We start from the raw sequence: 26,865 nt of genomic DNA on the forward strand, positions 1-26,865 counted from the left end.
GAAAGACTAGTATCAGAGGGGTAGCCGTGTTAGTCTGAATCTGTAAAAAGCAACAGAGGGTCCTGTGGCACCTTTGAGACTAACAGAAGTATTGGGAGCATAAGCTTTCGTGGATAAGAACCTCACTTCTTGCATCTGAAGAAGTGAGGTTCTTACCCACGAAAGCTTATGCTCCCAATACTTCTGTTAGTCTCAAAGGTGCCACAGGACCCTCTGTTGCTTTTTATTGAAAGACTAGAGAGTTTAAGCAGCTTACAGAGTTCTTGAGCCAAATTAGCTGTGCTGGTGTTGGTGAATTGAGTGACTTGTGCCTGTTTATGCCCAAATTTAGTTTAGCCCCCTGACATTCTGCAATTCCACTCTTCTCTGGAAGTAGGGGATATAGCTTGCAGCAAGGTAGACTTAAGTTAGATATTATGAAATACTGCCTAACTATAAGTTTAGTTAAACACTGGAACAGGTTACCTAGGGGAGCTGTGGAATCCCCGTCACTGGAGGTTTTAAAGAACAGGTTAGATAAACATCTGTTAGGAATGGTCTAGGTATACTTGGTCCTGCCTCAATGTAGGGGGCTGGACTAGGTGACGTCTTGAGGTCCTTTCCAGCCTTACATATCTGAGTCTGTAGAATTTCCTGGTGTGTGTGTGTGTCTATATTTTTTAAGAAAGAAAACTGACTAAAATGTATTTGGTATTCTTCCCCTCCCCCCAAACCAGAGGGAAAGGTGTGTGTGTGTGTATATCTACAATAATACACTTTTCAGTTTGCCACTGTAGGCAGGCATAGTGGAAAGGGGTTAATGGTTTCACTTACAATATGATATAGTTCCATGCAAGATATTCTCCTCCCAGAGGTCTGACTAATCCTCAGGGTAGTTAACTGTTATCATCTAAACAGAAGTTGGCATCTATTTATTTTTACCTTTCTGCTGGTGTGATTTTAATATTAGAGACATGACTGCCTCTTTTGCCCTGGTTCTGCTGAATATATGGAGAATCTTCACACACTTACTTATGTGCTTAACTTTAATGTGAAGATACATTGACTTTTTATTTTGACTACTCCTGTATTTTAAGGTATGCATGTTGGGCATTTGCAAAATTGAGCCCTAAGCCCCTAACTCTTTAAAAGCTGACCAGTTTTAGGCATAGATTTTACTAGCGTAGCAACAAAAATACAAAGATGAAACTTTTAAGAGCTTCTTTGTCTTATATCGCACTAATGGATAGATATTTGAAAGCAGTTCCAGGCAAATTGTTTGTAATATTTCTCCAAGTTGCTCCAGTATAAACTATTACTTAAAACTTGATGGTTTTTTGTGTGTGTGCTTTAAAATGGAATAACAGGGCAATTATTTTAACCCAAATTACATGATTCTTCTCAGCTGCCTCCTTATCCTCTTGTTTGAATCAAGCTATTAGTCAACTGAAAGATTTCAGCTACATGTCTTAATTTGTCTAGTATCTGTTTATATTGGCGTTTTATTATATTAAGTGCAACTCCCATGCACTAACACATTGGCCTGGTCCCCACTAACCCCCCACTTTGGACTAAGGTACGCAAATTCAGCTACGTTAATAACGTAGCTGAATTCAAAGTACCTTAGTCCGAACTTACCGCGGGTCCAGACGCGGCAGGGAGGCTCCCCCGTCGATGCCGCGTACTCCTCTCGCCGAGCTGGAGTACCGGCGTCGACGGCGAGCACTTCCGGGATCGATTTATCGCGTTTAAACCAGACGCGATAAATTGATCTCAGAACATCGATTGCCTGCCACCGGACCTGGAGGTAACCCATTGTTAAGGTTGCACAGCGTAGCAGACAAAAATCAGGAAACGTGAAAGTGAAAGACCCTGCTTGGGTCTGAATGAGCTCTCCCCTGACAGCTAGCTGGGGAAAGGAACAGCGTCAGGACCAGACTGTAGTTACATGAACAACCCACTCTGCCTAGGTATCCGGCAGACAGAGCTGTTTTGCCAAAGTCGTCAACTTTGGCTGGTGTTGGGTTACAAATTGGAAAGTACAGTAACTGAAATACTTCTCTGGATTATATTTACTAAGGGACAACCTATCCTAAATGCTCAATTACTGAGGGACAATCTACACTCATTCCTATATTTGCTTTCTACAACCAACTCTCTCTAATCTTTCATGAGTGATGTACCTCTGAAAGTAAAATGAATTATATTGTAGAAGTAGAATGAATTCAAGAAATGCTGTATGTTCCTTTACGCAGGAATGAGGAATGTTGAGATAAAGTTGTCAGGAAGAGGAACATTAAGGTATTGAACAATGGGTCCACTTAAGCTGATGGTGGGACATTAACAGGAGATTGGTGAGAGTTAATAAGGGCATGATATGTGTTTAGCCCCGGGAAAACTTATCGATTCTGCTCACTTTGTAATCTTGTTAATTTCGCGCCCTTTTATCTGTATAAATAAGGTGGTTTGAGCCTTGTGTGGTGCTCACATTTTCTGGGTGTATTAGCAGAGCGCTTTTGCTAATAAACAGAGTGGTCTGACAAATTGTGAGTCCTGAGTCTGACTTTGACATACCCGTGTATTCGGCTTCTAATATCTAAACTGTATTGTTAAACGTATTCAACTCAATTTAGGTTATAGCAGATTCTGTACTATAAGTATTTTATGACTTTTAAACCAGATTTTGTACTTTGGGATAATCTAAACTCTATACCCAGATGTACAGCCACTCTTTCCTTAACCTGTGTATTATAGAATTTTAACATTAGCGTTAATAAAACCATTTTAAACTTGAATGCAGGGTTAATGAAAGGTTATCCTTATTGTGTGAGTAAAAGGCAGCAAAACTGTACTTACCCTGTCCTGATTGAGGGGGCATCCTCAGTTGGACTGAACTTGCTAAGCAGGGGGCTCAGATGTCAGACCCCTGTGAAAGAGAGAGGGGGTGGGGACAGATGTCCCTGCTGGGAGGTGTGGGCTCTAAGAGTCCTAGGTATGGTTTAACTTATCCCTCCCTACTGTTCAAAGATAGAGCCTTAATTAGCTCTATTAGGAGTCTTTTGTTTTGTTAAGTGATCACTACAGCTGAAATAGGGCTACCATATGTCCGGATTTCCCCGGACATATCTGGCTTTTTGGTCTATAAATAGCTGTCTGGGGGGGATTTTTAAAAATCTAAAAATGTCCGGGATTTCCCCCGGTCGGCTATTTACAGACAGAAAAGCAGCGGCCAAGCGCCGCTGGGCACCCAAAGCCCCTTCCCGGCTCCCCCCATCCCCTGCAGCCTTACCATGCTGTCCAGCCCCGCAGCTGTCTTCCCCCCTCCTCCCCTCCCCTGAATGCTCCGCCCACCTGCTCCTCCCCCTCCCCTGCTTCCTGCGAATCAGATCTTCACGGGAAGTCTGAAAAGAAGCAGGGGCAAGCAGGAGGCAGCAGCAGGTAAGCTGGGGCCGGGGGGTGCAAGGAGGAGCCCTCCGGGGAGGCGTGGCCTGGGCCGAACAGCTCCCTCCGGCCTGGGCCGAGCGGCGCCTGGCGGCTCCAGCCCGGCGGCCCCGGTTCCGGCCCCAGGGCAGCGACCCCAGTTCCGGCCGAGCACCCCCGGCCCGGGCCCCAGCAGCGCAGGCCCAGCCCCAAGCCCTGCAGCACCGGCCGGAGTGCAGCCCGATTCCTGGGCTCTTTAAAGCCGGCCCTGGTCAGGGGACAGGGAGGGGGCGGTTGGATGGGTCGGGAGTTTGGGGGGGGAGATTGTCGGGGGGCAGGGGTGTGGAGAGGGGTCAAGGCAGGCAGGTAGCAGAAGGGATTGGATGGGTCAGGAGTTCTGGGGGTCCTGTCAGGGGGCAGGGAGCAGTTGGATAGGGCATGGGAGTCCCTGGGGGTCTGTCTGGGGGCAGGGGTGTGAATATGGGGTGGGGGTGTGGATAAGGGTAGGGGCAGTCAGGGGACAGGTAGGGTCGTAGGGGGTTCTAAGGAGGGGGCAGTCAGGGGACAAGAAGCAGGGTGGCTTAGATGGGGGTGGGGTCCTGGGGGTAATTAGTGGCAGGGGTCCCAGGAGGGGGCAGTCAGGAGACAAGGAGCGGGGGGGGGGTTGGAGGTTCTGCGGGGGGCAATCAGGGGGTGGGAAGTGGGAGGGAGTGGATGGGGGCGGGGCAGGGGCAGGGCTAGAGCGGGGCTCCTCCCCCCAGTGTCCTCTTTTTTGCTTGTGGAAATATGGTAACCCTAAGCTGAAATCATTTGTTGTGGGACAGCATTTCTGCCTAGCCAGCTTTAGCAATGAAGTTCTCCCACTCAGAACTGAAAATCACAAAGGGCTTGTCTACACTTACATTTTTATAGTGCTCTAACTTGCTGGCTCACCCTCCTGAGCGCAGCAAGTCTGAGTGCTTTAAAGCGCTAGTGTAGACCGGCTCAGAGCTAACCCCCTCGTGGAGGTGGATTACCAGGAGCGCTGGGAGAGCTCTCTCCCAGCCCTTGCGCGCGACCACATTCGCACTTCAAAGCGCTGCCATGGCAGCACTTGGAAGTTTCCAGTGTAGACACCCTAAGAGCTGGGTGGGACCTCAAGAGACTGACCTGCAGAGGTGACAGTAGAGAAGCAGGTTGCAGTAGAAAGTGATAGTGTGCATCGGTGACAGCAGGACACCCGGCGGGGCGGCAGCAAAGCAAGCAAGCATGTGCCTTCTTCCCTCCCCCACACAGAATAGAAGGTAAAATCACACAGATGGACCTCTGAACTCCTGGTTCTTCATTGAACAAGGACAACCACTGGGAGTGGGGTGTGGTGGAGGGAGAAGAGAGTTAAAGGAACTTTTGGTTGTAGAACTCAAGAACCTGAGGCAAAGGACACTGCCCAAGGTACTCTGGCTGTCTTGTTCAGTTTTTTTTTTTTTTTTTTTTTTTTTTTTTTTTTTTTTAAATGAATCCAGCTTGCAGCGTTTTCCCAAATTAATGTCAGGTGTTGTCTTCCCTCCTTTCATGAAAAGTTTATTTTCTACACTCAGACTCTGTGCTTGCGAGTGGGGAAGTAGTGCCTCTTACACACCACCCCTGGGTGCCCCTAATTTTCCCAGGTTACTGGGTGGGGGCTTGTGGTACTCTGTACCTCAAAGTAGCACCCTGGAATCCCCATATTCATCCTATTATATGATTATGATATATTTCATACAAAGCGTGCCATATAAGAGATCCTATGAAAAGTCATGATCTGCTGAAATCTGATCTGACAAAATATGTATATCATTAGTGTGTGAAGTTATGGGATTTTGCTGTATAGTTGTTAGTGAAATATGCGGTAAGTTTGCTAGTGATGACAAAGGAGGTGATCTGCATCCAGGAAGGTGTTAAACAACCATTAATCAGCAGGGGAGTTGTAAACAAGGGATTTACAATACTGCAAGAGGGCTGCCCAAGCACCACACGAGGGGGGGATTGCTCAATTCTGTGATGCAACAAAGCCCACCAGGACATGTCTGGGCTAGTGTTTTCCAGGCACATGGACTGAGGTTATAAAATAAGGGACACTGGCATCATACCTTGGTCTTTCTTCTCCCCCATCTACACTGGAAGCAACAAGAAGGGTGGGAAGACAGACTTCAACTGAGGAGACTAGTCCCAGGCTTAAAAGGGGAAGCCTGTGTATTAAGAACTGTAACATCCAGTGGAGTGAGAGAACTGCTTGATCCAAATACTGCCGAGTGTAATAAGACTTAAGATTTAGACTGTGTACTTACCTTTATTTTTCTTTGGTAACAATATCTGACCTTTTTATGCCTATCACTTAAAATCTATCTTTCTATAGTTAATAAATCTGTTCTATATTTTATCTAAAACAGTGTTTTGGTTGAAGTGCTTGAGACATCTCAGCTCGGTTTACAAAGGCTTGTGTGTGTCCTCTCCACATCAAGGGAGGGACGGACTGGGTAACAAATTTACATGGGGTCAGGCTTTTGACCAGGGCAAGACAGTACAGTACTGGAGTGCAAGGCTGGGGCTTGGGAGATTTGCTGGTGCCTTTCTCTGTGTGATTTTTGTGAGTGGCTCTGGGAGCATTCATACAATCTAGCTGGGTGTGGGGCTGCACCTGGAGGGGGTTGCTGCTTGTCACTAGCAAAGCATTGTGAGGGACAGCCCAGGCTGGAGAGTTAAGAGGGCACAGCGATATCCCAATTCCAGGTTGTAACCCAGGAATCCTGTCACAGGGCTTGAGCTGGTTCTGTGTTGTGTTGTTGAAAAGGAACCCCTAGATATTGAACCTGGTCCTCGTTGCTGCCGATTCCTGGAAGAGGGTTACAAAAGTTCATGTTGAACCAGCAACCTTAACTCTGCTTTCTTGTGTATATACATTAGATACATTTTTGTGTGATCACGTACTAATTCTCAAATGCAACAATGCTTTCTACAACCTCAGCTCTATATCTCTATCTATATCTATCTAGGTTAAGGTGATTACTTTTACAAATACTGCAGACAAATTATCTTCAGACATCATTCTTCCAAATAAAGTACAGAATGCCTGCCCTTATACCTGCAGATAAGATTTGAAGGATTTATTGCCTGGGTCACATCAGCTCATATTCAAATGAAACAGTAAATACTATGTCAGCCTCAATTTTAAAGATGAAAAGAAATTTTGCTTTGAAATATAGTAGCAAAAAACCTGAATTCATATATATATATATATATATATATATAAATTTTCTTCTTGCTAAGAAATTAGCAACTACCATAGGGGATATTTGAGATTTTTTTGGCAACATGTACTAAGCACTTGAGATTAGCATCTAGTCTTTTGTCAGTTGAGTTTCCCCATTTTCCCTAAATGCAAAAATAAATTAATGAACGATACTAAAGGAAAAGGCAGCAGCTGTTGCTGCTGCACAGCGCCTTCCATTTCCAAGAGTTATCACCAGTGCTACCAGTATGATGACTAGCCGGGAGCTCTGCTTGCTAAAATGGCACTCCTGCTGTTGCTGTATTTAGTGACTTTCAGTTGTGCCTCCTTGAGCATTCCTGTGAAGGAGTAATCAAGTAGTGGAGAACAATCCTGCAAGCAAAAATCTCAAGAACCTTCTTTCCACTATGTAGCCCAGCTCAAGAGCTGGAGAAAGGTGTGCAGTACTTGCGTGTTAATCTTCTTTGCATTAGTATTTGGCTTTCTTGATACAGGGGAGATGTTGAATCCAACAATAGTTGTAGTTTTTTTTTTTTTTTTTTTTTTGGTAGAGAGAATGCCCTATAGCATCCCTTGTTGCTAGGTGTTTCTCAAACTTTATTTTTAGAAATTAGGCCTGCTTGAAGTTGATATGAATTTTGCCATTGACTTAGGACCAAGATTTCACCCTAGGACTTATCTAATGTATACTGAAGCAATAGGAAATTTTGGGCCCTCAGGGGCTAGACTATAACCTTACAGGAGCATGAACTGTGAGTGAGCATCACAATTCCTTTCTTGTTCCTCACGTGCTTTGGGGAGTAATAAGATACTTCACCTTTTATGGGGAGTAGTTCTGTCTCCTGTACAACTTGCTAGCTACTGTAGCTGGTTGGGGGGGGGGGAAGGAGGGGTGTGTGTGTCAGGGCTCCACTCATTCCCCTTCCCTGCCCACTTCCTGATTCACAAACACCTGCAAACACACAGAGCCTACTGAAGCAGGAGACATAGTCCTGTCCTCCTTTGCACAGGTGGGTAAGGGCTGGGACAATGTCTCCCTTAATGAGCAGAGGTGTAGTAACAATAGTTGAGGGCAAACAAATTCATTCAGCAAAATGGAAGGATGGAAAAGGAAATAGACCATCACAGACAGGGTGAGACTGTTGTAGGGAGTGTAGTTGTAGCTGTCCTAGCATATTAGGGACACAAGGTGGGTGAGCCAATATCTTTTATTGGCCCGACTTCTGTGGGTGAGAGACAAACTTTAAGCTATACACAGAGCAGTTCTTCAGGTGAGTCTGTATCACACCTGACTCAGTTTGCTGCCCTAGGGGGTGGGTTATTTAAGTGGGTACCTGAAAGTTAAATAAGAGCACTAGACAGGTATGAGTAGACAAAGATAGGTGAAGAAGCAGCACTTAGGTCGATGACAATGACAGGCAAGATGCTGGCATACACTTGATGAGTTATGAAAACCAGGTCCTTAGCAAACACCAGTTTACCTCCCCTTGCCAAAAATGTCAAACACCTTTTTCACTAAATGGAAACAGAACCGAAGTCAGCTTAGAGCATAGTTCCCGGGGGAGCAGCTCAACCTCCAGCCCTGACAGTGTGTGTGAAATAAACTCTGGGTCTCTTCCCAGTGCCTAGCTGAGAAAAATCCATGTTGCCTGAACCTCCGCCACCGCAGCAGAGAGGTCCAGGATCGATGTGGACAGTGCCCAGCACCACAGGGCCCTGGCCTCTAGGGGCTCCCCTAATGCAGCTACCGGGAGGAGCATGTGAGCGCTCGGCCTCACCGGCGGGCCCTGCCCAGGAGACTGGATGCACCGTGGGGAGGCAGCCGGTGGCCCTCATCTCCCCGGGGGCAGGGCCACTGGAAGGAGCCCGCTGCCCCGGCTGGGCTGCGAGCGAGAGGGGGAGGGGGTGGCCCTTTCCCCCGCTGCAGCGCGTCGCTCCCAACCCCCCGGAGGGGAGCACTGCAGCCGGCGAGCCAAGGCTGCGCCCAGGGCCGCTGCAGGCGCGGAGGCTCCGCGCTCCCCGGGGCTGGAGAGCCTTCCCCAGGCACGCGCCTGCGCTGCCTCCGCCTCCTCCCCCGGGCCCCTCCTCTCTCCGCGCGGTGTCGCTCACCGGCTTTGTCAGCCCTGCCCTGGCGGTCCGGGGAGGGAGCAGCCGGGGCGCAGGCTGGGTGGGAGCCGCTTCCATCCGCGCGGACTGCCTGGAGAGCCGGCTGCAAGCCAGGGCGCTACGGCCGGCGAGCGGCGGGGGCAGCCGGGCAGGGACGCGACGAGCCCGAGCGTGGACACTCTCCTGCCCTGGGTGTCGTCTAGCGGGAGCCCCAGGGAGCCCGGCAGCTTCCAGCCCTTGCGGTGCGGAGAGCGAGACGCCCACTGCGCCCGGCGAGCAAAGAGCCGGGCGGGCTCTGAGCCGCTGCCATCAGCTGGCAGCGTAGGCAGAGGGGCTGGAAACCCGTTGCCATCAGCAGACAGCAGGGGCGGGGAGCGGGGAGCCCACGGCCATCGGTGTGCGCCGGCCGGCCGGCGAGCAAGTTGGGGTGCAGAGGAGGAGGGGCGTCCTGCCCGCTCCAGGGAAGAGTCCGGCATGCAGAAGATGCCGTGCATGGCAGCGAAGAAGAGGTGGTTTTGTGGTCCCGGCTGCTCGGGGTTTCCCTGGCGCTCTTGCTTCCCCTCTTGGATTTGCTGCTGGGCTCTAATCTGCTGTCAAACGGCGCGGACGGGGGATGCTGCTGAGACTTCCTCCGGCGTGCAGCTGCCTCAGTGTCAGGAGGTGAGATTTCCTACCCCCCCTGTCTGGCTCAGTGAGACCCGCTGCTTTCCTTGCAAAGCAGCCACTTCACACTCTTCCCGTTGTTGCAATACGGGGCACGATGCTCCGGGTTGCAGAGCAGCGAGTGGGTTTTGTTCCTCCACCCACTGGTAACGATGCCTCTTTAATGTTGTGAAAGAGGCGCGATGTGCCGTCTGTATTTTAATGCTTTTAAACAAGGGAGCCCTTTGAGAATGCAGTTACAAAGTCTTCTAACCCGTTCCCTGTGCTCTCATAAGTAGTTATAAAGGCTGTGGCCTTAACATGATTGTTTTCATTCTGGATCAAGTCACGCTAGGTTTTGAGGTCTGGCTGCCTGGCCTGCTTGACTTAGCATCGTTATAAAACAAAATGCTTTGCTGAATGCTGAGCTCTTTCTTTTTATTTAATGTCTGCGTTAGGCTCTCAAGGACTTTCTGTTCTCCCCTGGCTTGTAGCACTGTTTCACGGGACAGCAATCTGTAATAATGGGATGGCAGAGGAAACATGAGGGAGCTCTCGAAATGTCTTGGTTGAAACATTTGTAACCAAACCCAAGAGTGAGATGCTTGATTAAAAAAAAAAAAAGCCTCAAAATGAATCCAAAACCACAGAGGTTTCCTCTAAACAAGTGAGATTTGGCAGGTCTCTGGCTATTTATTGTCACTGTGTCAAATACTTGTGGCAAATCAGCAGAAAGGTACAAATTATGAAGAGAGAAGAGATCACGGTCTTTAGCTGATGCTAAATTGGCTGCCTGGAGTTGCAGGGGTAGTTGCAGGGCCGGCCGGCTCTAGGTTTTCTGCCGCCCCAAGCAAAAAAAAACTTTGGCCGCCCCCGGGGCTCTCACCCCCACCCGCACGCCCTGCCGCCCCAGTCCTGGGCTCTCCCTGCCGCCCCAGCCCTGGGCTCCCCCCACCAGTGCTGACTCTGCCTGCTCCCCCCTTGCCTCCAGCTGGTCTGGCACTGGCAGGGTCGGGGTAAGCAGCAGTGCTACCGGGCCGCGCCTCAGCCCAGGGTCCCTCCAGCCAGGGCTCCCGCCTCCAGGACTGGCCGGGACCTGGAAGGGCAGAGACAGGGTACTGCCCCGGCAGGGGGCTGAGGAGCCGGGGCAGGGTAGCCCCAGAGGGAGAGGAGTCCCAGGGAGCGGGATGCAGGCCCGGCACGGCAGCGCCCCGCCCTCTATGGCCCCACTGCTGCTTCTGGCCGCCCTGCCGCAGTCCCTGGGTGGCTCGGGCTGCTTCGCTCAGCCCTGGCTGCCGCCTGGGGGGGGCAGTTGCCCTGTGGCATCTGCAGGCGGCTCCGTGTGCCCCGAGGGGCGGCCCCCAGTCCGAGTGTCCCCCGCTAGGAGCCTGCCCAGCCACAAGGTGCGGGTGCTGCTCCCCCGCAGCGCAAACAGCAGCGGCCCCAGGGCGACGTGCTGCTGCTGCCAGGGCCGGTTCTAGGCTTTTGCCGCCCGAAGCAAAAAAAGAAAAAAGAAGGGGGGGAAAAAAAATGGCCAGAATGCCGCCCTTGAAAATGTGCTGCCCCAAGCACGTGCTTGGTTTGCTGGTGCCTAGAGCCGGCCCTGGGTAGTTGTGTTCTAGATTGAACATTCACGTAGGGAAAGATACAAATTTTGGTTAACTCATCTTTTGCTGCTGCTTTGAGGCAGGAATAGTGGTGACTTTAATTTCCTCTTGAGCAGAGACTATTGGTTTTTCTTTTTCTTTTTTTTTTTTTTTAAAGTATGGCAGATAATGCTAGTTTAAAAAAAAAAAAAGTTGAGTCAGATTGCAAGCTCTTTGGAATAGAGACTTCCTCCCTACATGTTTATAAGACACCATGCATACCTGTGTGGACGCGATATGCTGCAAAATATAATTTTGAACATTTTTTTGGGGAGTGGGAGGAAAGAGACATCCCATTTTAGGAGGCTTGCAGTGAATCAGTGTGACAGATCAGCTGATTTGCATTGTCCTAAGCAGAAAAGTTGTGGTTTATCTATAATTAGTCTAGTTCTGGCGGATATGCCTAAGGCTCAATCCTTCATGTTTTACCATAGCTCAGTCTAAGTTTATGCACCCAGTTCTTTTCCTCTTTAAATCAGTGTCACAGCTCCGATTGTGATTTACTTCAGTCACTGCATGATTAGGCACCATATTTCTGAATCAAAAGATTCAGGCTGTCATTAGAAAGTATTGTAGTTTTTTTTTTTTTTCTTTATGCATGTCAAAATCAAAGACTTGATAGGGGCATTATCACTGGCTATCCCAAGGGCTTGAAAAGCACGTCTTAATGCACAGACATACAGTTCATTTTGAAATTTGTGTACGCCCTTTCCATCCGCTACAGCCACCATTTTTTTTTTTTTTTATTACTCCCCTTCTGTAGGAGAGGAGCAACATTTTTCCAATTTTTGGTCCCCTAAAGCTTCAAGTCCTTGGTCTCTGCTAGAAATAGACTCTCGCCCATTGTTGTGAGAGTATATATTACAATATCAGTAATTTTTTAAATATAGATAATGGACATCCTGGGGTTTAAAGACTTAAAAAGTTATCTGTAACACTGTTTTTTTCTAGTGAGGCATCAACTAGTTAAATGAACTGAGTTTAAGAAGAGTGCAGAAGTCAGGAAATCATCCTGCAAGGCACTAGAGCTATGATAGACTAGGGGCCAAAATTACAGCTGGCGTAAACAGGAATAACTACATGTACTAAAACATCCTTGAAATTGCTAAACATTATAGATGGAATTTCCTAACTCAGTGGGGCAGACAACACAGGAATTCTTTATCTGTTAAGATAAGGGCTAATCTAGAAGAACTGATCACAAAACTACAAATTAATCATAACTTAGGTACAAGTGATCATGATTTGGTCACATTTATAATATGCAACCAGAATAGAGTCCAGACCAGTAATATATATACTTGGTGCTTTAATAGGGCTAATTTCACAAAGCAGAAAACAATTGAGCTAAATCAGCTGAGAGGAAGAATTTAATCAGAAAAATATGATTTGATAATTGGGAATCATTAAAGAACATTTTACCAGCTGCCCCAAAAGCCACAACTGAGGAAGAAAGCTGTGCTGTTAAAAAAACACCCTGGTTTAGAGGGGAAGCAAAGGTATCTGTAAAAACAAAATCTATCCTCTCAAATGGAAGAAAGGGGAAGTTGATAGTAATGAATGTAAATCAGAAGTTAGGAATTGTAGAAAATTGATAAGGGAAGCCAAAGTACACAAGGCAAAATCTATGGCCAGCAGAGTTAAGGACAATAAGAAGGATATTTTTAAAAATATAGTAGGAACAAAAAAATCCTGACAATGGCGTTGTTCCATTACTAGATGGAAATGATAAAATTATCAATAATAATGCAGAAAAGACAGAAGTGTTCAATAAATATTTCTGTTCTGTATTTGGGGGAAAAACAGATGACACAGTCTCATGATATGCCTATGATAACGTTTTTTCCATTCCACTAGTATCTTTGGAGGATGTTAAACAGAAGCTACTAAAATTAGACATTTTTAAATCAGCAGGCCCAGATAACTTGCATCTAAGAGTTTTAAACAAACTGGGTGAGGAGCTCGTTCGACTGTTCGTGTTGATTTTTCAATAAGTCTTGGAGCACTGGGGAAGTTCCAGAAGACTGGAAGAAAGCTAATGTTGAGACAGTTTTTAAAAAGGGTAAATGGGGTTACCTCGGTAATTATAGGCCTGTCAGTCTGACATTGGTCCCAGGCAAGATAATGGAGTTGCTGATACGGGACTTGATTAATGAAGAATTAAAGGAGGATAATGTAATTAATGCAAATCAATATGGGTTTATGGAAAATAGATCCTGTCAAACTAACTTGATATCTTTTTTGATGAAGATATCATTGTTAGGAAACGTTAATTAATAGTCATCCTAAATTGACCTCCTCTTAATTTCCTCTCATCTCTCCTAGTTACTGACCTTTGCACCAGCCTAAATTATTCTTTCCCTCATAGGTGTTTAGATTCATTGAAAAAGGTACAATGTGGTGCCTCCCCTCTTACTTGTCTTGTAGCCAAGCTCTATATAGTTGGGGCCAGGTCCTGATCATCACCTACAGGGTACCACTGACCTCATCAGGAGTGAGGGGGCTCAGCACCTTTGGGGATTCATTTTTTTTTTTTTTTTTTTTTTTTTTTTTACTGTTCACCTTTCTTCATAAATTAATCTCTTCTGAACCTCTTAAACATTTTGTTGTTCTTTTCTGAATTGCTTCCCCCACTTTGTCTTCTGGTCAGGCAAAATCAGTAAAATATGTGGGCTGCTGATGTGGTGTTAACCTCATAGACTCATAGACTTTAAGGTCAGAAGGGACCATTATGATCATCTGGTCTGACCCCCTGCATGCTGCAGGCCACAAAGCCGTCCCTACTCCTTCCCTTGACTCTGATGTTGAAGTCCCCAAATCCTGTGGCTTAGTGACTTCAATTGGCAGAGAACCCTCCTGCTAGCGACCCCTGCCCCATGCTGCGGAGGAAGGCGAAAAACCTCCAGGGCCTCTGCCAATCTACCCTGGAGGAAAATTCCTTCCCTACCCCAAATATGGCGATCAGTAAGACCCCGAGCATGTAGGCAAGAGTCTCCAGCCTGACCCTTGTTAGCCATTATACTATTTACCTGCTATTGCTCGGTATTCCTCAGCTAATATGTTTTACCATTAAACCATTCCCTCCATAAACTTATCTAACTTAATCTTAAAACCAGACAGGTCCTTTGCCCCCACCGTTTCCCTCGGAAGGCTGTTCCAATATTTCACCCCTCTGACGGTCAGAAACCTTCGTCTAATTTCAAGCCTAAACTTCCCCACGGCCAGTTTATATCCATTTGTTCTCGTGTCCACATTAGTACTAAGCTGGAATAATTCCTCTCCCTCCCTTGTATTTATCCCTCTGATATATTTAAAGAGAGCAATCATATCCCCCCTCAGCCTTCGTTTTGTCAGACTAAACAACTCGAGCTCCTCTAGTCTCCTTTCATACGACAGGTTTTCCATTCCTCTGATCATCCTAGTGGCCCTTCTCTGTACCCGTTCCAGTTTGAGTTCATCTTTTTTAAATGGGTGCTCTGTAGTGTTTGCTGTTTGCTGGAGAATTGTAACAGAGAGAGTAGTCCATCGGATAAAGTACAGTGAGCGCCAAGGAAACTTTAAAGCTTGGCACTACGGTTCTAGGGCCTGAGCTTGAAATGCTTACTCACACAGGTAGTCTTATTGACATGGAAATAAGTTATAGGACCTTATCTTGCAAATCTTACTTGCATGATCAATCCTTATGTGAATAGCTTCACTGAGAGGAAGGATGGTCCAATGGTAAGGTACTAACCTAGCACCTGGGTTTAATTCCCTGCTCTGCCACAGACTTGCTGTGTGACATTGGGCAATAGAACTTAGGAACCTAGCTCCTTTTGAGCATTCAACTCTTAGCCCCCATTTTACAGATGGGGGAACTGAGGCAGAGAGGCTAATAGAACTTCCTTACCTCATACAGTGTCATGAGGATAAATACATTAATGATTGTGAGGGACTCAGGTACAACAGTGATGGGGGGGGCCATATACGTACCTAAGGTAGACTGATGTTAATGAGTCCATTCACATGAGTAGGAAATACACTTGCTACTTACTCATAAGCCCAGGAGCAGGGCCATGGTGGTTATTGCAGAGGCAGGAATCCAATGAAAGGCAAAATGGGTCCCCAGGACTAGAGCAGGTTGGAAACTTTCTGATGAAACTGTTATGTTGGAAAATGCCGATTTGTTGTAATGAACTGTTTAGCCGAATTTATTTCAGATTTGACAAAAGCTCACTGAAACATGCAGGCTTCCATTGGAAATCTGCCAATGTTTCAGGGTCCATAACTTTGTCAGGGAGCCTTATTCAGTGAATAGCAGCACATTTAGTTTCAGGAACACCATATTTCGGTGTTTCTGAAACAAAAATTTCAGCTGTCTTCAGTTTGCCAAGTAACTTTGGTAAATTTTTGCTTTTGGTCTGAATCGGAATGAATGCAAATTCATAAATATCGAAATTCCCAAGTTTTGGCCAGCTCTACCTGGAACTGCTGATAGAGTTGCCGACTCTTGTGATTTTTTTATTGCAAGTCTTGCAGTTTTTGGTGATTTGTTTTCTCTTAAAGCCCCAGTTTCTGGACTAAAGAGATTGCATGAGAATCTCAGCTTTCATTTGAAATAAGTTTCTCACCCTCATAATGAAGGAAAACCTGAAGTGACTGCACCCTAAAGGCCCAGAGACCAGAAGGCAAAGGAAAAGAATCCAAAATGTATTTACCCCCTTCCTCTCCCGCATGCTCTTCAAGACAATCTCAGGTAATACTGCTACTAGGCAATTAAGGAGGATAAAGACATTGCAGAGAAGAAGCCTGGGATTACTTTAAGTTAAAGATGCAAGAGCTGTCAGAGGCCTGTATCCCCAAAAAGGGGAAAAGATTACTAAGCAAGAGACTTAGACCGAGCTGGATGAGCGACCGGCTGAAAGGGGCGATTAGGAAAAAACAGAAAGCGTACAAAGAGTGGAAGAGGGGAGGGATCAGTAAGGAAACTTACCTTAGTGAAGTCAGAGAATGTAGAGATAGAGTGAGAAAGGCCAAAGGCCAGGAAGAGTTGGACTTAGCAAGGGGAATTAAAAGTAATAGTAAGAGGTTTTACAGCCATATAAATAGGAAGAAAGCAAAGAAAGAAGAAGTGGGACCGCTGAAGACTATAGCCGGAGAGGAGATTAAAGATAATCTAGGCATGGCGCAATATCTCAATGAATATTTTGCATCGGTGTTTAATGAGGCCAATGAAGGTATTAGGGATACTAGCACCGTTACAGAGGGGCATACGGGATGGGGGATTACCGCATCCGAGGTAGAAACAAAACTAGAACGCCTTAATGGGACTAAGTCGGGTGGACCGGACGATCTTCATCCGAGAATATTGAAGGAATTGGCGCGGGAAATAGCAGGCCCATTAGCGACTATATTTAATGAATCTGTAAACTCGGGGGTAGTCCCGTTAGACTGGAGAATAGCCAATGTGGTTCCTATTTTCAAGAAAGGGGAAAAAAAGTGACCCGGGTAACTATAGGCCTGTTAGTTTAACATCAGTAGTGTGCAAGGTGCTGGAGAAGATTCTGAAAGAGAAACTAGTTGAGGACCTTGAAGTTAATGGCAAATGCGATAAATTACAGCATGGTTTTACGAAGGGCAGATCGTGCCAAACGAATCTGATCTCCTTCTTTGAGAAAGTAACGGACTTATTAGATAAGGGAAATGCGGTGGACCTAATATACCTGGATTTCAGTAAAGCGTTTGATACAGTACCCCATGAGGAACTATTGGTTAAAATGAAAAACATGGGGATCGATAGGAAAATCCAGAGGTGGATAGGGAATTGGTTAATGGGGAGAATGCAGCGGGCCGTATTAATGGGTGAATTGTCGGGTTGGAGGGAGGTTACTAGTGGAGTGCCTCAAGGTTCGGTTTTGGGACCCATCTTATTTAATCTATTTATAACTGACCTCGGGACCGATTGCAAGAGTGGGCTGATAAAGTTTGCGGATGATACGAAGGTGGGAGGAGTTGCAAACTCGGAGGAGGATAGGGATACTCTGCAGGGAGACTTGAATGAGCTTGTGAATTGGAGTATCAGAAATAGGATGAAATTTAATAGTAAAAAGTGTAAGGTGATGCACTTGGGGACGAATAATAACAATTTTAGTTACAAGATGGGGACGCATTGGTTAGAAGTAACGGAAGAGGAGAAGGACCTAGGGGTCCTTGTGGACCGCAGGATGACTATGAGTCGACAATGTGACGTGGCGGTGAAAAAAGCCAATGCGGTCTTGGGATGTATTAGGCGAGGTATATCTAGTAGAGATAGGGAGGTCCTGCTTCCGTTGTATAAGGCGCTGGTGAGACCTCATTTGGAGTACTGTGTGCAGTTCTGGTCTCCAATGTTTAAAAAAGATGAACTCAAACTGGAACGGGTGCAGAGAAGGGCGACTAAGATGATCAGAGGAATGGAAAACCTGTCGTATGAAAAGAGATTAGAGGAGCTTGGGTTGTTTAGTCTGACAAAGCGAAGGCTGAGGGGGGATATGATTGCTATCTTTAAATATATCAGAGGGGTTAATACAAGGGAGGGAGAGGAATTATTCCAGTTTAGTACTAATGTGGACACGAGAACGAATGGATACAAACTGGCCGGGGGGAAGTTTAGGCTTGAAATTAGACGAAGGTTTCTGACCATCAGAGGGGTGAAATATTGGAACGGCCTTCCGAGGGAAACGGTGGGGGCGACGGACCTGTCTGGTTTTAAGATTAAGTTGGATAAGTTTATGGAGGGAATGGTTTAATGATAAAACATAGTAGCCAAGGAAAACCAAGCAATGGTACATGAACAGCATAATGGCCAACAAGGGTCAGGCTAGAGACTCTTGCCTATATGCTCGGGGTATTACTGATCGCCATATTTGGGGTCGGGAAGGAATTTTCCTCCAGGGTAGATTGGCTGAGCCTCTGGAGGTTTTTCGCCTTCCTCCGCAGCATGGGGCAGGGATCACTAGCAGGAGGGTCTCAGCCGATTGAAGTCACTAAAACACAGGATTGGGGACTTCAACGGTAGAGTCCAGGGAAGGGTCTTGCGGCCTGCAGCATGCAGGGGGTCAGACCAGATGATCATAATGGTCCCTTCTGACCTTAATGTCTGAGTCTATGAGATATTAAATGACACCAGCACCAGTCTTCTCCACAGAAGATGTTGGGGGGAGAGAGAGAGCTATCCCAGATCTGTTCCCTTCAGGGAATAAAGATGAGGCACTGTTAGACACTGAAGTATCTAAAGAGGAAATGTTAGAACAAATTGATAGTTCAGCCAAAAACAAGTTACCAGAACTAGATAGTGGTGTTCATTAGGTACTCGGATACTATAGCAATAGTATAGCATAAGAGTCTAAATAGAACAGAAAACAGAATGAAGTGTCTGAGCTGCTAACAAAAATGTGCAATCTCATAAAAATAGCCACTGTGCTGGAGGGTAGCAAAAAAATGTTACACCTATATTTAAAATAGGTGCTAAGTATGATGCTGGGAATAAACCAGTTAGCCTTTCTGGAGTACCAGGTAGATTTGTTGATATGATGATTAAAGATAATCCTAAAGTTTTGTTTGGCCTTTTGACCATATCTGCACACTGAGGTGATGTTTTCCTTGGACTGTCCATAATGATGCCCCTGTCTTGAAGTTTCTCAGATGGTCATCCTCGCACAGATCACACCTTCCTTATAAAGTGTATTAATATTACTACATTTTGCAAAAACTACCAACCAACAGTTCCCTCCCCCACCTGCAAAACAAAAACCTTAAATCAGAAATCTATGACATGTACTTTTTCTCAGGCCTTTTCACTCAGGGCTCTCTTCTGCTGGCAGGTTAATATTATTTATTATATGGAGATATGCCTATCTCATAGAACTGGAAGGGATCTTGAAAGGTCATAGAGTCCAGTCCCCTGCCTTCACAGCAGGACTAAGTACCGTCCTGATCAAATGCTGCTTGTTTCTGGTGAGCTGACCTCTAGCTCTGCATTTCCTTAAAGCCAATGAGGAAAAAAGAAAATAAGATTTCCTGAGCCAGCTACATTCTTCTCCCCTTACTCACCATGTTCTAGCCAAATCTTTAAAGTTGACAAACCTTCCTTTAAAGAGAAAATGCAGGTGTCCTATTAATAGTTCTTTTACACCTGGACTTATGATTAATATATGCAGTTTGAGTGTGATCCAAGGCCCCATGAAGTCAATGGAAAGACTGTGCTGCCCTGAACTCAGTTAAGCGACACCAGTTTGATGTTGGTGTAGTGGAGTGATGACTCAGCTCTTAGAACTTTACTTTTCTTGACAGGCTTCCTCTCTGCACACCATATTAGTAGATAAGCACCCGGTCCTGGCACTTGCCTATTTTTAAGTACTCTGATTAGCGAGGCAATAACTACCTCCACCCAAGCTGCTCAAATAATAGCTGGACTGTAGCAAACAGTTCATAGTGAACATATTTCCTGATTCAGTGAGAATAAGACAAATAGACCAGATTGGCTGGGTCTGTCTCTTAGCACCCATATCTGGCACTGAATACAGGATTTTTAAAAATGCATTATCCTATCCAAATATGGATCACTTTCTTTCCTTTCCTCCGGTTGGGTCATATATCTAGGGTTGGGGAGATATAAAAGGTATTGACACTCTGAATTCTCAATTGGCCTGTTTTGTATTGGGCTCTAAAAAAGGAAAGACTTACACCTATTCTGATTTCATGAGGGAAGAAGTTCCACTGCCAGGGTTCAATCTTTCACCAAGACAATGCCTTCCCAGTTACTTTATGGATTGGATTTCTTTTTGAGACCTGCAGACCAGCTACAATGTGCAGCTGAATGCTTAGTCCTCTAATCCTGAAATGTCATTCTCCAGGGTCTGATTCCCATTTATACTTTTACACAGCCAGAGCAGTGTAAATGGGCCTTAGTGTATGGGAATCAGGCCCCATATCTTTATCCTCTGTGTTGTAGGCACTCAGCGTGTGGCTTGCATGTTGGAAGGCTGTTTGTGCGCGACCCAGGTGGGAGCTACTTCAACAAAACCTTGTAAGGCACCCAAGGTTGCAGGGCAGGGGTGGTGCAGCTACTCATTAGTCTGGATTGTGCCTGGGTCTGTCACCCTGGCCCTCCTGGTTGTGGAAAAAACCTGGAAAATGTGAACCCTAAAAGCTCAAAACCAAGGTGGTAAATAAAAGGAACCCAAACTTTTAAACATGTCTCATGATTTGTGGTGGCCTGACTCATGATTTTGGAATGCTTGGTGTCAAATACTGAAGGTGCACTATGATAAGCAAACTTTGCTGTAATTCTTGTTTAATGTTTACGGTCACTGGCATTTCACCTGGAAACACACACTTTCAGGAAGTAATTGCAAAACACTTGGTGAAGTCCTGATCTCATTGAAATCAATGGGAGTTTTGCCATTGACTTCAACAGGGCCTGGTCTTCACCTCAAGTGTCAAATTAAAGTCAGTGGGCTCATGTCAGTGGAGTTACATTAGATATTACACTTGCTCTAAAGCTACTCTGCGAAACCTTCTAGGCCACAAGACTGAATTGTGTTCTAACAGTTTGGCAGACTACAACATTGTAACTAGGTCCTCCCATAGGCTATAATTACATTGTAGATGGGATCTAAGTGTGTGCCTCTCAACTACTGAAAGGTCTGGAAACAGTTGGGCTAGCTTGATCCTGAAGTGCTAATTTAATGAGTAAATAGTAAAATTAGGGTTACCATATTTCAACAATCAAAAAAGAGGATGGGAGGAGCCCCGCCCTAGCCCCGCCCCTGTCCTGCCCTAGTCCCGCCCCTGCCCCTTCCACTCCCTCCCATTTCCTGCCCCCTCAGAACCCCCAACCCTCCCCTCCACGCCTTGTCCCCTGACTACCCCCTCCTGGGACCCCTGCCCCTAACTGCCCCCCAGGACTCCACCCCCTATCTAAGCCTCCCTGTGCCTTGTCCCCTAACTGCCCCCTCCTGAGACCTTCTCCACATCCTAACTGGCCCCCTAGGACCCTACCTGTCCCCTGACTGCCCCAACCCTTATCCACACCCCCGTCCCCTGACTGCTCTGATCCCTCTCCCCACCCCTGCACCTGACAGCCTCCCCCCAGAACTCCCAAACACCCCCCCCGCTCCTTGTCCCCCTGACTGCCCTGTCCTGGGACCCCTGCTCCTAACTGCCCTCCAGAACCCCACCCCCTACCTAAGCCTCCCTGTGCCTTGTCCCCTAACTGCCCCCTCCTGAGACCCCCCCCACCTGTACTCTGCCCAAAACCTTACACCCCCAACCCCCAGACAGCCCCCCCCCGAATTCCTGACCCATCCAACCCTCCCCCTGCTCCCTGTCTCTTGACTACCCCCTCCAGAACCTCCCTGCCGCTTCTGACCCCCTTACTGTGCTGCAGAGCGGCGCGCTCGGCAGCGGGGGAGGGGAGCAGGGTTGGAGCTCCAGACTGCCGGAGGCCCGAGGCGAACAGCAGGTGTACACCGCCCTGCATTCGCAGATCGCCGGCAGTAGGGAGGGGGAGAGAGAGGGGGAGGGGAGTGGAGTGGTGTCAAGTTGCAGGGGAGAGGAGGGGGAAGTGGAGGAAGGGCTCTGGCTGCCGGAGCCCCGTGCGAGTGGCACGATCCGGCCGGCTGCTCTGTAAGCCCCGCACGCTCTGCATGGGGGGGGGGGGGGGGAGGAAATCCGGACATTGATAAATTCCCCCCGGATGCTATTTTTAACTGAAAAAAGCCGGACATGTCCGGGGGAATCCGGACGAATGGTAACCCTAGTAAAATGGTTTTTCTTAGTGACGGCTTACTACCAAAGACACAATATGGCACTGCAGGATCCATTCATATCTGAGAAATAATTGGCAGCTTTCTGTCAGAGTAAATTTTTGCCAGTGGTGTGTACCAGAGCAAATTGGACATGTACATTCCCGTGTAAATAGTCTGATTCTAGTTTGACACATTTTTTTCAAATAAGCTAGAATTCTTTATGGATTTAGATTGATAACACAAAGTGGGTTTGGATTTTTTAACCTCCTGAAATGATGCTGTTACAAATTGTTGACCCACTCACACTCCCGTTGGTTTAGTTGTGCTGGTCATGGAATAGGGAGGGTTGGTGGCAAGGCTCCACCCATTCTCCATCACTCCTTGCCTGACTGCTCTGGGGAGGGGGGAAAGTGGGTGCAAGGAACGACACCTGCTCACATCTGGACCCAAGGTCTGAGTAACATGTAGGGATGTTAGTGGGATTTCTCATTCCCCTTCATAAGCCTGTAAACCAAGTCACAATGTAGCTGGTAGTAAGCTTTGAATTTGTTACTGCCTAAAAACGGAGCTAGTTTTATGGGTTGGATGGCAGTGAAAGAGAGGGAAAAGCCTTAGGAGAGGGCTTCTCCTAAACCATCCACCCATCCTTCTTACTCCTTAAGCTACAAATTATTCTTAACCAGATAGCATCCAATTTTTATTTGTGCTTTTGGCTGCTTAATATCAGGTATGTGCAGTTGTTATGCACTCACACTGGACCCAGTCCTGCCCTCAGATACACAGGCATAATGCCGATTGAAGTTACTGGGCTAAATTCTGCAACCTACCCATGCCTAGAGGCTGGTAGGAGAATACAAAAAGTGATTCACCAACACTTGACAAGTAATTCATGCCTTTGATATACAGGGGGTCCTATCACATCTCGTGCACCAGTGAAAATGAAATAGTCATGAAAATGTTCACAAATCTCCAGAATTTCCCAAGTTTAGCTTGAATGAATCATCTGAAAATTTGTAGGAAGTGCATTATTTTCTATATTATCCGTTATTTTCTTCTTTGAAAACATTCAGTCATCCAGTCTGGGAGCAGACAAAGTCCCATGTGATGCTGGCAGCCAGTCACTCATTAAAAGTAATGAATAGCAAATATGCTAAATGAACAGTTCCCAAACAATCTATAATCTGGCACTATTCTTACATAAAATACTGGCAAATACTTATGAATAAAGCATATGTTTGCAGAAATCGGGATCTAGTCATGACCTTCAGTTTTGCAAAATTGGGCTTTCACAAACCCTAAAGTCAATAGAAGTGTTTTTGGGCTTTTATTTAATTTCAAAAGAAACAAATTAAAAAAACCCAAACAAACCAAACTATTCTCTTGATATGTTAGCACCCTAACTTTGTAGCCTTTGGGAACAGGAAGCTTGGTCTGCACACAGTTATTGTACTGGTATAACAATTGATTAGGGGTGTGATGAGTTTTTATTGATATAATTATTTATACCAGCACAACCACTGTCGTGTGGATGCAGTTATACTGATCAATCTTATTCCCCTTCCCATACAGGAATAAGCTATACACACATAAGCACACTTATATCAGTATAACTGGCTCCACACGAGGGGAGTTGTACTGCTTTACCGATACTGGAGTAGCTAAAACAGTATAACTCTCTTGTGTGTAGACAAGGGCTGAGAGTGAATGGAAGGAAATGTAAAACTGATTAGTCTATTTCTATTGTTTTGAGCTCTGGGACACACCAAAACTAAACAAAGCTGTGTAAATAGTGACAAAGAAATTCAGGCCAGATTCCGGAGTATATATACATTGGCAGTTCCATTGAAGTCAGTGGAATACCGGTTTACACCAGCTGAAGATCTGGACCCTGATTTTTTAACCTGTTAGCGTTTCTCAGAGGAATAAAGGAAAGGTGAAGAAAATGTGTTTTGAAGAACATCCTAGAAAAGAAGAGAGTGTATAAAAATGGCACAATAGGAGGCAGGTGACCACCATGCAGAATTGCCCTCTGGTAACAAAGTTGTTGCTTTGAAATGTTTTTCTGTCCCCTGCTTTGGTATGAGAAACCCACACAAACAATGGGAAGTTGACTAACTGCTGGTACAGGTGGAACATTGAAACTGATGCTTTGCAAAGCTCCCCATTCAGCAAAGCATTGAAGTGAGTTCTTAAAGTTAAGCACCTGAGTAGTTCCATTGAAATATTTAGAGAAACATCAGCTTAATATCACACCTTTGCCTTGATTTCAATCATAAAACATCCTTCTCTTTTAAATGTCTTGAAAACTTTTTGGCTGATCCTGGGTTTTTGGCAAAAGACACTTTTTTTTGATTTTTACATATGGGGGACCTAAAACTGACTATGTCCCTCTAAATGCTCTTTTAAATTTTAATTTGTGTAGCAGATTGGACCTGTTTCTTTGGGACTGCATTATGATAGAGGAAATGCAATGAAAAGGGCTGCATTGATTCCTCAAATGACTAATGCTGGCACTGGTTCAGAGTCTCGCTAGATTAAAAAGGACAACTTGTTAAATTATATTACTTTTATACTGTTCCAGATAAATACCCTGCAAGCCTTCGTAAGTGCAGAATGAGACATGAGGCTTGTTTGGCAATATTTTGTGCAGCAAATCATTGGAGATTGATTTTCCTTCAGATACTGTAACTGTAGAAATTAAACTTTATTCAGACCATTGACTGAATCACTGTTTTAACAAACATATGGAAAGAGATACACATCTTGTAATATATACACACACATGTGAGCCAAAAAAGATGTTCATGTTGCCATAAATGGATCATTCAAATTGTAGAATCCTCCTAAATAAGTGACACACATTTGTTGTAACTTTTGCCCCAGCTATATATCAATTGGGTAATATTACTCCTATTGAAGTCATAATGCAGACAGATTTTTTTTTTTTTTTTTTTGCATTTGCTGTCTTTTGAAAACAAATAATCCCCTCCCCTCCCCCATCATTAGGGGAGAGATCAACAGGTTTGAAAGGAAAGTAGTGAATTAGATGCAGCATATTGGCATTCTGATTAAAATTATGATTGCATTCAATATTGCCTGGCCTTTTTGATGGTAATGATGATATAACCGTAGTGAGAGGGCATGGCCTCCCTCAGAGATGGACAGAGGGACAGCTGCGAGCCCCCCCAGTGTGCAGAGGCGGGACACCCACAGCCGCCCTATCAGAAGCAGAAGGGCGGAACAGGAACCAGAAGTATAAAAGGCCAGCCCTCCAGCTCCGTTAGAGGGGAGCCACCGGAGGAAAAGGACGTCTCTCACCTGCTGCTGGAGCTTGGACCTGACAGCAACCGCTGCAGCACCTGAGATCTGGAGGGACTGCAAGAGCTGTCGGTCGCCGGAGACCTCGAGGAGTTGCTGGGACTGCTGTTATCTGTTTACCCCAGCGAGACGGACGATGACCCCAGAACCCACGTACCCCCCGCAAATGGGAGTGTAGGAAGTAGCCCAGGAGAGCCGAATATAGTTTGGCTGTGTAGCTGACTGACCGCTGGTCCGTGTGTTGCAGCCGGATTTCCCTGCTGACCCAGTGGCAGACCACTCTGCCCCTGTTAAGGCCCTGAACTGGGACACAGTGGAGTCAGGTGGGCCTGCGTTCCCCTACCACTGCCACCCCACCCTGACTGTTTGCTGCCCCGCCTTGTTTGAGAGCCTGGGCGTAGAGACTCATTATTGCTCGGTCCTGAGTACAAGCCCTGAGCATCCTGACTTTGCTGCCCACCTTGTTCGAGGGCTTGGGCTAATAGATTCCTCATTTGCTCTGTCCTGAATACTGGCCTGAGCCACCTAACTGCTTGCTGTCTCACCCTGCGGAGGCCCGGGGCTTGTGGACATTCCTGCTCTACCCTGACTGTAGGTTAGAGCCCCCTAACTGTTTGGTGCCCTGTCCAGTTGGAGGACCAGGGCCCCGAGACTCAGTACTGGATTACCCTGCTGAGTGGCAGTGAACCCAGTGCTAATTCCCCTCTGAACTGTGATCTTCCAGAGGATTTGTAGTGAGGGGGTGTGGCCTCCCAGACAGACAGAAGGACAGCTGCAACCGTCTTATAATAGCTCTGCAAATATGGTTTGGCTCTTTATTTAGAAGATGAGCATTAAGCCTGTATAATAAACCAAAGTGTGTTCCAGTCCTGGCATGTGTAACTTTTTGTACACTGTATTGACAGTTTGTGTGAGCTTTCATCTTGTGTGAACTCGCACACATTGTGATCTGTAGATGACTTATAGTATTCACTGACTGTGAATAACAGGCACAAAAATGACTGCCCTCAATGCAAAAGGACACAGGTGATCTTGCATATGGAAGTTGTCTTGTGATGAGGTCTCCTTGAGTTCTTGCAACTGCATGATTAACAAAAATACTTGCAAAATTCTGGTGTTCTTAGTTTATTTGTAAGCCTTTCCCAAGAAGCTCAATTGCTTAATCCCTTAATTGCTATTCTCCGTGTCTATTCATTATTACTATTTTTTTTTTATTTTTCATATTGTCGTCATGCCTAGGTGCCCTAGTTGTGGACGAGGACCCCATTGTGCAATATTGACGTGTGCATAGGGCGACCACATAGCAAGTGCAAAAAATCAGGATGGGGTGGGGGTTAATAGGCACCTATATGAGACAAAGCCTCAAATATCGGGACAATCCCAATAAAATCGGGACCTCTAGTCACCCTTCAGCTGAAGTATAGAATATGTAAAGCTTGTGGGCTCCATTCTCTGTTGCCTCTCACCTCCTGTAGTCAATCACACCCACTGCAAAGTGAGTGAAAATGCTCTGAGGTTAGAATGGTAGCATATTAGACCCACTTTGCAGTGGTTTACATGATTAAATGAGATGCACCGCAGCAGAAGTTCAGAATCCATATGGATAGGTGAGAGGGAATGAAAAGAACTGGGCAATTTATTGAGTGATCCATCCCCTATCATCCAGTCCCAGCTTTTAGCTTGGGTTTAGGGACACAGAGAATGGGGCTGCATCTCTAGCCATCTTGGCTAGTAGGTC

General features: G+C 46.1%; 1 protein-coding gene and 1 long non-coding RNA gene across 3 annotated transcripts in view; one reads left to right on the top strand and one right to left on the bottom strand.

Annotated features, from left to right (window-relative positions):
* Positions 1 to 8,845, bottom strand: part of LOC128831028 (uncharacterized) — a 31,469-nt gene extending 22,624 nt beyond the window's left edge. Inside the window, exon 1 of the long non-coding RNA XR_008443726.1 lies at positions 8,756 to 8,845. This is a non-coding gene — a long non-coding RNA (uncharacterized LOC128831028). The remainder of the gene's footprint in view (positions 1 to 8,755) is intronic.
* The window catches only part of ELAPOR2 (endosome-lysosome associated apoptosis and autophagy regulator family member 2), a 152,942-nt gene continuing 134,860 nt past the window's right edge, over positions 8,784 to 26,865 (top strand). The window contains exon 1 of one of the 2 annotated variants that reach the window (XM_054017049.1): positions 8,784 to 9,412. In XM_054017049.1, the coding sequence (XP_053873024.1) occupies positions 9,227 to 9,412 (186 nt within the window). In that variant the 5' untranslated portion in view covers positions 8,784 to 9,226. The remainder of the gene's footprint in view (positions 9,413 to 26,865) is intronic. The other variant, XM_054017058.1, reaches the window with a different exon arrangement.

This window comes from Malaclemys terrapin, chromosome 1 (assembly GCF_027887155.1).
Source record: "Malaclemys terrapin pileata isolate rMalTer1 chromosome 1, rMalTer1.hap1, whole genome shotgun sequence".
Taxonomy (NCBI): domain Eukaryota; kingdom Metazoa; phylum Chordata; order Testudines; family Emydidae; genus Malaclemys; species Malaclemys terrapin.